Source organism: Camponotus vicinus, unplaced genomic scaffold (assembly GCF_025532165.1).
Source record: "Camponotus vicinus isolate PSW18456_S1 unplaced genomic scaffold, iyCamVici1.0 SCAF_6, whole genome shotgun sequence".
NCBI classification, from domain to species: domain Eukaryota; kingdom Metazoa; phylum Arthropoda; class Insecta; order Hymenoptera; family Formicidae; genus Camponotus; species Camponotus vicinus.
This window is the reverse complement of record NW_028141978.1, coordinates 950949-963328: the sequence shown is the minus strand read 5'-3', so window position 1 is coordinate 963328 and position 12380 is coordinate 950949. Positions and strand designations below refer to the sequence as shown.

The 12380-nt window shown below is 43.2% G+C and overlaps 1 protein-coding gene and 1 long non-coding RNA gene across 2 annotated transcripts; both read left to right on the top strand.

The window, feature by feature from the left end:
* The first annotated feature begins 6 nt into the window (after positions 1-6).
* Positions 7-596, top strand: LOC145973295 (uncharacterized). Its single transcript, XR_014439396.1, has 2 exons — positions 7-145; positions 280-596. It is a non-coding gene; the product is annotated as an uncharacterized LOC145973295 (long non-coding RNA).
* Positions 597-1217: 621 nt separating this feature from the next.
* Positions 1218-11185, top strand: Cdgapr (GTPase-activating protein CdGAPr). Its single transcript, XM_083102568.1, has 8 exons — positions 1218-1608; positions 2869-3065; positions 3363-3500; positions 3564-3971; positions 4079-4409; positions 4492-4825; positions 4929-5844; positions 5913-11185. The coding sequence occupies exons 2-8, from the start codon at positions 2994-2996 to the stop codon at positions 8370-8372; spliced, it is 4659 nt and encodes a 1552-aa protein (XP_082958694.1). The 5' UTR covers positions 1218-1608; positions 2869-2993; the 3' UTR covers positions 8373-11185.
* Positions 11186-12380: the final 1195 nt, after the last annotated feature.

Here is a 12380-nt window from a genome sequence, read left to right as displayed (position 1 = left end):
GTCTCGATTCGCACTCAGAGTATCGATACATAAGCCGCCGAATCGTATATCGCGTATGGCGAAAAATTAATTTATTTATATCTTTACATAATGAATATGCAAAAATATATTCCTTGACACGTGACTCTCTTATCTTCATTTTTTGGTAAATAACTTTTCCATCATTTATCGCTCATCTAAAAGTAATTCGCGATATGTTTGTAAAAAAAATCTTTAATTCATTGGCACTTATCCTTACTTTGTTATGTCATTGATGCATAATCGAGTTTGACATCGCAGGCTAAAGTCACATCGCAGAGGCGTAGATCGAAAGAATCATGGACGAACCTGACAAAGACTTGAAATCTTGTTTAATCTTGAGCGTCGCGTTAAGTAAAGTCATCAAGCACACTGTAAACAACGAATTTCGAGATGAATGTTTCAAAGAGTTGAAGGTTGACAACAGCCTTGGCGCGCAAACAGCTCTCGAAGCCAATTTGTCGTCGATTGTGCGTCACCCTGGCCAATTTACTCAAGAGCAACGGAAATCGACGAAAAATAAGAAAACGAAGAAATCGAGAGATGACAAAATCCAATAAACACATTCCCTAAATTAATTATATCCTTTTTTCATTTATTCCCAGCAAACACCAAGTAACAGTTATATAACTGTTATAATTTCCTACTCAACAATATAACTATTACATGTTATATAATTGTTATGTGTTGAATAACAATTATATTGTTGAGTGGGAAATTGTAACTAACAATTATATAACTGTTACTTGGTGTTTGCTGGGTTCTTTCTCTCCCATACACCACGGAATATTGCAGCAATATATTATTAATATATATTATTAATATTAATATATATTTATTATATTATTTATTAATATATATTAATATATTATTATTATTAATTATATTATTATTATACAATAACATTGCAATATTGCTGCAATATTCTGTGCTATATGGGGCTTTAATAGAGAATATTAAAATATACATAAATATATGTTTTCACTATTGCAATCATATATCAGGAGAGACGCTATAGCAAACGTTTTTTACTTTAAATAATAAATAAATAAATAAGTCAATCGCACAACATTGCAGTAATATTGCGGCAATATTGTTACAACAATATTAACAATATTGCTGCAATATTCAGTGCTGCGGGAGTAGTTGGCAACATTTATGACAGACGCGTCAGGTTAGGTCGCGCCGAGTCAGATGAGGGTTAGGCTTATGCTAGGTCAGGAGTAGGTGGATAGGTAGAAATAGACGAGGTAAGGATAGGTAGGTAGGTGGATATACGTAGGTCGGTGGGTGGGCGGTGCAACGGAAGAAGCGTCTCTGGTCGCGGAGAGTCCGGAGGGTCGGCGAAGGTCGGAAACGCGATCGACGGTGATGCGGCGCGGTGGAAACGGCCGAGCAACCGCGACGAGGTAGCCCAGCCTGGCTGTCGCTCGACGTGTCCTCGATGTCGCCTCGATAGAGGTGGCGAAGACGCGACAGGCAAATGGAGACGGATGGATACGCGGCTCGAGCCCTCGTCGTACGTCTACGTTCCTCTCCGAGATGAAGCATCCGGCTGACAGAGGTTCTCAAATCAGGAGCGCCGTTCGAGTGGGTATCTTGAATCTTGACGCGTGGCTCTCTCTCTCTCTCTCTCTCTCGAGTCTGTCGGTAAAGTTGTCGAGCGAGAGTGCGGCCCTGGTTGTGGAGTGGCATCAATTCGGCGCTTGGCGTCGCGTCGCGATCGCGCCGGCTCGTCCCCCCCCCCCCCCCGCTCCTCCGGGTCCTAGCCTCGTTCGGGCGTTGGGTGTGTTGGAAGAAAAAGAAGGAGAGCGAGAGAGAGAGAGATCGCTCGTGACATAATAGCTCCGTTATTTCCCCCGTAGAGAGGATTTAGTCCGCACGCAGGGTGGCGGACGAGAAGGAGGAGAGGGGGAAATTGCGGAGAGCCAGCTGTTCTCCCGTGCAGAGGAGAGGCTTCGCGGACTTTTGCCGGTGTGTGCGCGGGGAGATCCGATATCGCTTCTCCTTCCTTCGCTCCTCGCTTCGCTCGCGTTCGCGATGTAAATATACGCGGCGTATACCGTTTCGAGTCGCGTGCCCGCGCGGATCCGCTAGGCTTTATTACGGTGCGGTTCTCGCGAGCCGCTAATCCCGGCATATGGCCGTAACGGCTCCGTTTGACGCCGAAAACCGAGGGAGAGAGGCTTTCCTCGATCTCGAGATATTAAAAGCTTAACCCTTCTCGTACGTGTGCGCGTATACGTGTGTGCTTTTCGGGTTATTGGCACTTTGGCGCGCGCACGATACAATAGACTCGCCTTCCCGAATACGCGATTCCGTTCGATACGTTTTTACGTCTTAAAATTATCGAGCGTATTCGAGTGAAATTGTTGTCTGATGGGGGAGCGATGGAGTTTGTTTATCTCGCTCTCGTCCGCGAAACTGAATCGTAGTTGAAATGTTTCGCTTGGAATTTTTTCGTCGTATTTTTATTTTTGCGTCTCTGCGAGGTTCGTCGCGCGATTACGCGACACGCGGTATGTGTTTGGCGAGTCATTAGGGAGAAAAAAGGGTCGCAGCCGGATCTCGTCTCATTCATGAAAAACAGATGTTTCCTGCCGCGAACGTACATACGTGTTTGCAGATGCACTTGTAGACATCAGTGTGTGTTGTTGCTTTCTCGTGGAATTTTTATCGCCTTTTTACCCTAATATTAATAATAATCTGTTATTTAGAAGAAATGTATCGTCAGAAACTAATATAGCATTGAAAGCTGTCATTCTTTGCAAGATGCGAATGAAATACTTTCATCTGATCTCTCTTCCGTAGGTATTTCATGAAATAATAATGTTACGTTTGTTTTTAAAGAAACTGCAAGAGAGGCAATGGCTCGATTGAGAGGGATGTAAAGACTCGCTGTGACGTGTGGCAAGTCGTGTCAAAGGCCTGGATCCTCGTCCTCCTCGTCCTGGTTCGCAGAAAGGCTGTAAAACATGCCTGGACCGTCGACGCAAGAGAGACCCCGTGTGCATCGGCTCACAGACATCGAGTCTCAGGCAGCAAAGGTTGAATATTTTCAATACTTTATCTAAAGTATCTCTATATAATCGTAGAACAAGTGGTAGAATTCATGATGCAAAGTAGCTGTGTTAGTCAAGCATAGATGAATCATAGAATGGTAAATTGCGAGACATGTGTTTTCTGATGACATTTTACTCAGCTGGATAAATTTGTGTGCATAATATATATCATTTTGTTTAAAAATTGCATTGCGTAGACTGGTTGAATTTATTATCCTCTATCATAAACTTACAAAGACAGTTTGTCAATGTCAACTCATCCTTTTGCGAATGGAATTGCAGGGTCTGGGTGGTAATCGGACGGACGATTTCAGCACACCTGTTAGCTCTGGCAGCAATATGAGTGGTATCGCGCGCTTTCCGAAACTCGACGAGTGCGCTCACTTTCATTACGAGCATGTCGAGCTCGGCACTTTGGAGGTAAGATGCTAAATGCGCGAGATACGCGGAGGAATATGATTCAAGATACGACTCGGCTTTCAGGTATCCATCAACGAAGGGTCCACAAACGATTCTGAGAGCTACGCCGTTCGAATAACGTCCGGAGACGCGTGCTGGACGTTACAGAGATCTTACGACAACTTTGTCATGTTCGATAAACAACTGCATCGCTGCATATTCGATAGAAAATTCTCCTCTTTAACGAAGCTTCCAGATGTTCGGCCAAAAAATGCCTGTGATATACTGAAGGATTACTTGAGCCGGTTCTCGCAATTGAATCACGAGGGTCTAAACTGTGGTCCAGTGTTGAATTGGTTGCAACTCGATAATCGAGGAAGAAGAATCCTGGTACCCGAGTCGGATTCTTGTCCTATAAATACCCCGGCTGTCGCCGCGGCATACGCCGTGAGGCCTTACGTCGCTCAGGCGCAAGATGAGATCTCCTTCCAGGTAATTTCTTCAACTAAAACATTTTCGCTTAGACCATTTGCAGTTAAATGCAAACTATACATTACTTAGGCGATGACTGATCGAAGCGTAATTTACGTGACAAACAGGTAGGCGACATGATATCCGTCATAGACATGCCTCCGGCGGGAGAAAGTACGTGGTGGCGCGGGAAGCATGGGTTCGCGGTTGGATTTTTTCCAGCCGAGTGCGTTGCCGTAATCGGTGACAAGGTACCGCGTCATCTGACAGTTTCCACGACAGTCAGATCGAAATTACCAGTAAAGCCTGTGCTGCGAAAACACGGCAAACTGATCGCCTTCTTCAGATCTTTCATATTGAATCGGCCCTCGAGGAGAAGATTGAAGCAATCGGGCATACTACGGGAGCGTGTATTCGGTTGTGACTTGGGGGAACATTTGCTAAACTCTGGTCAAGATGGTATAAAAATGTTGATCATTTTTTATTTAGATATATCATCAATCATGAAGAAGAGGAGAAAGGGATTATTTATTTTTCGTAGTGCCTACCGTTTTGACATGCTGCGCGGAATTTATAGAGAAACACGGTCTGGTCGATGGTATATATCGTCTCAGCGGGGTCACGTCCAACATTCAAAAATTGCGGAACGCTTTCGATGAAGATCGGGTTCCGGCATTGCATTCCGACGAGAGTATTCTGCAAGATATTCATTCGGTGGCGTCGTTGTTAAAGATGTACTTCAGAGAGCTGCCAAATCCACTGTGCACCTATCAGCTTTACTCCACTTTCGTTAACGCGGTTCAAGCTAGCAGCGACGCTGAAAGATTGAGACGTATGAGAGATGCAGTTAGAAAGTTACCGCCACCTCACTACAGGTATTTGTTTCATTCCTCACTTTGTCACGCTTTCCTATTTCGTCGATGTGGGAGAAATGACATAATTTATTTTAAAATTAATTTTTTTTGTATATGCGCCCAGGACACTAGAATATCTCATGCGTCATTTAGTAAGAGTAGCGGCGCGAGGCACCGAAACAGGTATGACGCCGCGCAACGTGGCCATTGTTTGGGCACCGAATCTTTTGAGATGCAAGGAACTGGAAGTGGGCGGCGTAGCGGCGCTTCAAGGTGTCGGTGTCCAGGCGGTCGTGACGGAATTTCTAGTCTGCTATGCGGAGCTCATATTCGGGGATGGTCCTGTCGGCAGACCAAAGTCATTGGCAATCACCACGTCCGCGCGATTGCTCACTTTGGAGGAAGCACGCAATAGAAGCCTCAGAGGTGAACCCGATTATATAGAAGTAGGAGCTGGACCGGCCGGCTTACCGTTGCGCTATCACACGGTCATAGAATTGCCTCGCAAGAGGAACGGTTCAAAGCGTTCACCTTCGCTAAATTGGAGGGCATTGTTCGGCAGAGGGGCTGTGGGGAAAACGAGACAGATCGGTACGCCGCCACAAGTAGAAACAGTGCCAAGTTCCTTAAACTCCCTGCGACGGCTGAGACCGGTCAAGAGCGCCGACAGTTTGGACGGAGAGGATGGTTTGGGTCCTCTCTTGGGGGGACCGCCTCCTACCAGACCCTGTGGTCACAGTCGATCCGTTTCACATGATTCGTACTTTGATCATTTAGCGGACGCGCCGAATGCGCCCTCACCATTAGATCTCTCAGAGATACAACTCAATTTCGATTTAGAAGAGCGAGAAATGAGGATGCTTTCGGAAGAGGAAGGTGGCGGAGTGGCATCGGTGGAGGCGTCGCCGCGTCGGCAAAGAAACGAGAGTAATCAATGCGTCGCTCCTACTGGCGGATCCAAGAGAAAACGATCTCGTTTGGAAGAAAGATTGCACTGTGACGTCGAGTTGCGTTTCATAGATAGCCAAAGTCCCGATCAGGTAATTGTCACTTATATTTATATATATATAAAATATGTGCATTATGTCTAATCTCTTCAATCTTTCAGGTTATGGTAGCGACGAACGCAGATATACACAGCATCGATTCACCATCTCCGTTACCAACACCAGGTTATTTGCCGTTACTTTCGGAAGCCTCTACACCGTTAACGCCCGCTACGTTGCAGGGCACATCTCACTCTACGTCGCCAATAGCCAATAGTCCTAGAATAAGTTTCCGAAGTTTCACCCTGCCATTAGAGATTGGCGATGAGCGCGATAGCAACAATGCGAATAAGTTGAAGGAAGCTAGCGTGTCATCTTCAGAAAAACTATCTGACTCTAGCCATAGATTATCGATAAATCTAGACGACCAGAATAGAGGGTTAAGATCATGCGAGAGGACTAGTGATGGGCGCATAGAATTGCGTGATAGAAACGTAACCATGTCACATTCGGATGTTGAAAATCAAGCTGCGAACCAGTCAAGTGCGGTTGTTTCGATTTTTAACAACACCATAGAGATGACGCCATGTAACAGGTTGTCCTCTCTATGCGAAGAAAGGAAATCTAGCGGAGTTACTGTATCTCGCAAGGACGCGACAGGTGGATCGAGTTCGCTTGATTCCGTGAAAATATCATCCAAGTCGTACGACGAGAAAGCGAGTGCAACAAAGGAACGCGACAAAGCTACCGATTCGTCGGATAATCTTACTGCTGTAGTCAATTTGCCGAGATTGTCATCGTCCAATACGACTGATTTCGATTCTCTGATGTCGTGCGAACAAACTCTGCAGGAACTTCAAGAGTCTGGATTTGTAATCTGTGACAATTCTGACAAAGCGTTCACCAATACGGAAAATCCGCGCGTGGCGAGCAACAGCAACGATTCTGGTGACTGGGTAATCATAGGAAGAACAACGACCGGTTCCCTCGCAACGCCAATCAGCGAATCGACTAGTCCCAACGATCCCTTTTCGGAAGGTGGCGCAAATCCGACGACGTCTCCGGAAAACGACTCTGAAACATTGTTGGAACTTACGTTAACCTCAACCGCCGATACATTCTGCATCGGAGTTGATGACACGAAATCAGAAAATCATACATCAGTCGTACAAGAGAGCGAAAGGATGATACTCGATGTTGCAGATACAAAAAAATACATGAAGAATCACGAATATGAGCGGGAAGATTGTGCAAACGATCCGCAAACGAGTTTTGATCTCGCAAACAAGAGTAGTCTCGCTGATGATTCCCATTCCCGATTGCGTGATCGAGAGAACGGTAATCGTTACTCGTGCACGATGGCAGACATTGACTCGAATCAAGAGTCTAACGCGAGGGAGCAGCAACAGCAGGTTCGCGCGTGTTACATCGAAGCTGATAACGCGAACGTATTTGGTACGAATCGGAACGATGTGAGCGATGAAGAAAAGGAAACGCTTAGAGAGACGGAAACTTTTGAAAACTATCACCATCTATCGAGAGATACAAGCGCACAGTATTCGCTACACGCCATAAATCGCCCAAAATTTCCGGATAAATCCGAGGACGATCGGAAGAGGAACACGGTTTCCATGACACAGGATGATCGTGACAACGACCACTGTTCAAACGAACTGTCAAACAAGTGCCAAAGTTTCGGATACAATAATACGCAAAAACAGCAGACTAATACGCAACAAGTACGTAAATGCTCTTCCAAACGTAGCGACGAGGGTCACAAGTGCGTAGCCAGTTTGCAGACTAATCAAATGCAGGATAACGTCGAGATGAGAATCCCCTCGGAGAACGCGGCCGAACCCTGCGAGGTCGCGCACGCACCAGAAGGCGCGTCCGAACTGATGGAAAGGACATTGGATACTCCGAGTACGTCTCCGACCGCTGATGACACGGTGGTTTTACGAGATACCGCGGCCATCTTGCAGGAACTAGCTCTGCAAAGATTATCCGGAAGCGCCGCGCTGGGAAACGCATCCGCGAGAAGAAGGTACGAGAGCGAGACTACCAGAGATCGCAGGAGCTTCGACTCGGAAATTGGCCGAGAGATTGTCAGGGAGAGAAGGATGAGGCAGGAATTGGACTGCGCGAGAGGCAAATCCGAGGAGCCGTCGCAACATCTGCCACCCTGTTTGCGGGCGCGTCACGCGAGAGCGACACGCGCAGCGCTGAGTCGGTCCTTGGACGAGGCCAAATTCCATCGGATGACGGGAGAGATCCCGACGTTATCGGTGAAACAGACATCCGAGGACACGCAGCATTGTTCCACGCCCAATGTCGGCGGTAGCGGCGGCGGCGTGAGCGTCTCCGAGAAGATTCAACTGAGGAACCTCGGTGGCCTTGATCTGGGCGACCCGCAATGCAGAGAGAGAATCGAAAAGTACAAAGAGGAGAGGAGGATGTTCTTGAGGGATAAGTATCGATCGGAGAGCTTCCGCGGGATTTCGTCCAAGGCGGCAGAGGACGACGGCGAGCAGGCGCTGTTAACCAGGTTGAAACAGAGAGCTTCGAGACCTTCTCTTCATTGATAAAGTTCTTCAATCTTGCTCTCTAAAGTAGTATAAATAAGTTCCGGAGCAAAAAGTTAATATGTGAGAAAAATGCAATATTCATTATCTACCTGCATTTTAGGAAAGTGCAAATTATATAGAGAACGGCTATGGAATTACTCAACTCTGCGATCAAATCTACAATATTTCTCCTAATTGTTGCATCATTGTTTTCCAAAGCAGCGAATATACAGGGCAACTAATTAGAACGGAACATCGAACAAATATATAGTTAAACGATAATATAATAGATATAATTTCGCGTATTTACCTTAAAAATTCCACAACTCGTATATTTTTATTGAATTTATATCCAATATGTAAGATTCACGCTAAAACTTATTTGTACTACTCATGAATGCGAATGTTGTTTCCGCTTTTGTCGCGAGCCAATTGAATCGCTTTCACTTGTATCTCATCGGTGCGAATGATATATCGGTGGTGAATTACGACGAGGATGATGAAATATAAGTTACTTGAGGATCCATGAGACTCGTCTTCGCCATTGTTAGCTGAATTGTGTGGACGCTTTTAAAGCTGATAATTTATTACAAACTCAAAGATATTCACCTTTATTATTGTTAGAAGTTTTAATAACGGTTCTCTGTAATTATTATTATTATTATTATTATTATTCTCTTTGATTTTTTATATTTACTTGTATTCTTTGTACTGTTATGCTAGAGCGAACGTATGATTGGATTGCTTATTGTATGTACCAGAGTCAACAATTTTGTGTAGACTTTTATGACGTCAATATGCGGAATGTTAGACTCACCTGTTGCTTTTATATGTTGCAGATAGCAAAAAGTATATTTTTTATAGAAAAAATAGGGACACATGTATATCTCCTAGAATTAGTTAGTAGTATATCTTTAGAACTTGAAATTTTTTTGTTTATAAGAAAAGTTTGTGGAATATAAAATTTAATTCACGTTATCTATTTCATATAATTTACGAAGTAATTGTGTTATTCCATCGGAGAATAATTATTGATGGAAAAATTCGTGAAGATCTGAAGATCTCTGGTACATACATGAGATTTCAAAAAGGATTTACGCGCTTACGACGCTTATATAAATAGAACGTTTCATTCGCGCGTTAATGTTATCTCCTTTAATTATGGACTGGTCCATAGTGATGTTTTTTTTTTTTTTTTTTTTTTTTTGGAAATATGTTAATATTTTTTTCTCGGTTAATTAATATGTACAACATGTTCGTGTAACGAAAGCGCGCTTATTGATGAAAGGTTTGCTTAAAATCAAGATTACTATCGAGACTAAGCAGTTCTCTTAAAAATAAGTGCTTATTCTAAAGAGAGCGTATCGCGCGCCGTTGTATGTGGCCTCGCGTTTTATTATTACTATTATTTTTATTATTATTAAGTTTCAATCACTAAGTAGTTTTGCGTTTAGCTACCTCACCATTCATCTTACCGCTATTACGGACGAAAATGTGACGCCGCGCGACGCTCAGTTACATTTTACAGCTGTATTTATCTTTAATCCAGCGGATTTAATCGTCTCCTCTCCTCCCCCCGCCCTTCTTAAAAAGAGAACAAATATTTTTTCTTTTTTCTTTTTTACATAAAGACATTATGCAAGTTCGTTTCTTTAAGTGACGGTTTGAGAAAACCGTCTTTTGACAAGACTGGGGCAGCAATTTTTATTCGAGTATGATTTCAGCCGTGCTCTATTGCTCTTATTGCCGAGATGTATTGCGAACAAAACCGCATATTCTAATCTCTGATCTCTCGCAGATACTCGTGGCATTTATGATAGATTAGATAAATCGTGAAATTGTTACTTCGCGCGAGGATGTTGAAATTTTCTTGCGAGCGTATGACGAAGAGAGAAAAAAAAAGCGCCGTTATATTTACATATATATATTGTTGAAATCGTGAATTTTCTCGTGTATATCAACGACGTTCCCGCCGAGAGAGATTTTATTCGATGTACCTTTAATTTTTTTTTCAGCGGCGATAACCAGATGTATCAACTAACCGATTATATTTCGAGACACCTCCCTTGCATGCTCGTGTATATCGGCTTGGCTTGAATGTTTCTCGGTCGAATATATACTTTTGTCGCGAGGGATCGATGCCTAAGAACGGCATGCAAGCACATACATACGTAGTAGCGCGTATATTTCCGACATTTAATTATTAATGCATAAAATATATATATATACATACTTAGAGATTTTTCGATAGCGTCTCTCTTTCCTGGATATCCTTTACCGGATGTAGTTTAATGGCCTAACTCTATACAGAGGTATCGTAGACAACGCCCTTACAAAACCCCCTTACAAGGTACCTAACGACGGAGAGATATACTTGTGTGCACAATATTGACGCGCAACAATAATACATCCGCGGGCGATGTGTATTTTTAATAAGTTGAGATTCTTGCGGTTTTTTCGCGAAATGTAGTCGTAGAGATTCCTTAGGATCCATTACTGATGGCGCGAAAAAAGAGAGAGAGAGAGAGAGAAATGATACGAGATATATAAACGTTCTAAGCCATTGCAAGTAAAGTTCTCTATAAAAAAAAGAAACCGATACACAAAGACTAATTCTGTAATATTTAAAGGCTAATATAGTAATCTTGTTTTTGAGTGTAGGCGGCTCGGGCCTTCTCGCGGGCTGGACGCATTTCTGTCCCTTTAGTTATAATCGTAATAATTGTTTCCGTTATATCAGAAAGACTACACTGTTTGTCGATTATAATTATAATATATACAAGAGTTGTAAAAAAAAACGTAAAATAAATATAAATGCTATAAACATTGAAGGAGAAGAAACAGATGTTACATGGACATTTCCAAATATATCCTTTATAAAATATCCTTTAAAAATATATCACCTTGTATATCAATGATTAATAGCATCCTAATGTAAAAGAATAGAGACAAATAGAAAAATTAAACAGAAAAAATATTAAAATTGACATCATTTTTTGGGAAAATCCAAACTCTTAAAAGTTCAAACTAAAAATTTATATCCGTACAGAGGTATTAAAAATTATTTTCTATCGGATCGTATCACAGTTTTGATGATATTGTTTTCAATTTTGAACAAATATGACTTTTAATTAAGCGAAATTAATCTGGACAATTAGTCTGTAAAATCGACGTATTAAAGAAGAAAATATTTGAAAATCCCCTCGTTTATCTGTCATTAGATTCTATAATTCGCCAAAGAAAATTACAGGGAAAAATCATCGATCTTGAAGAAAATTAATCAATTTAATTATATAAACGATGAACTTTCAATGAATAAAATAAGCGAGTGAAACTTGCTCTGATAAAGCGCAGCACTTACAATTAATTACTACGAGATAGAGATCTATCATTTACAAAGTTTCGGTACCTTTTCCTCCAATAATTAGAGCGTAATCACAACATGTGTTCTTTACTCTTTCGAACTGGTTAAGCCAGGGGTCTGTTCGCCCCCATCGAGTCCCTCGGTTCATCTCGAGTCCCGCGGCAAGCTCGACTCTCGACACGTAAAGGACCTTTAGTCTTTACTTCTTTAAACGCCGGTGATGGAGTGGACTTGGGGGGACCTCTCGACCGACGGCGGAAGAGGAACGAGTTCGCCTTTATATCGTAGAACGAGAGCCACTCGAGAGGCCAGGAAGCGCCTAAGGTGAGGGCAACTCCGTGACTATCGTCGAATCTACCGCGGCAATTATTTTTAAACACGCCGCGCAGATAGGGATCTCGCGGCAAGTAACGAGAAAGAGAAAGATACACGCCCGGGACGACGTCTCTTTATTTAGTTTACGCAAGTAGCTCGATCGCCATACGCGCTACGTCATCTGGAGACAATCAGCTGATACGCGTTTGAAAATCGCCGATAAGAAATAGCGGAGATAACGGCATTTTTTTTCCTCGATGAGCGGAGCGCGCTTTCATCCCCCTCGCTTTCGCCCTCTTCTCGCCTCCGAGCGTTTCACGCTTGCTCCTTTCCACAGGCGCGCTTTC

What these genes read in the sequence shown, in the direction of transcription:
- Cdgapr (XM_083102568.1), top strand. Translation starts at nt 2,994, where the DNA reads ATGCCTGGACCGTCGACGCAAGAGAGACCCCGTGTGCATCGGCTCACA. An exon ending in GCTAAACTCTGGTCAAGATG is followed by an intron (nt 4,410 to 4,491) that starts GTATAAAAATGT and finishes TATTTTTCGTAG; the next exon opens with TGCCTACCGTTTTGACATGC. An exon ending in ATAGCCAAAGTCCCGATCAG is followed by an intron (nt 5,845 to 5,912) that starts GTAATTGTCACT and finishes TCAATCTTTCAG; the next exon opens with GTTATGGTAGCGACGAACGC.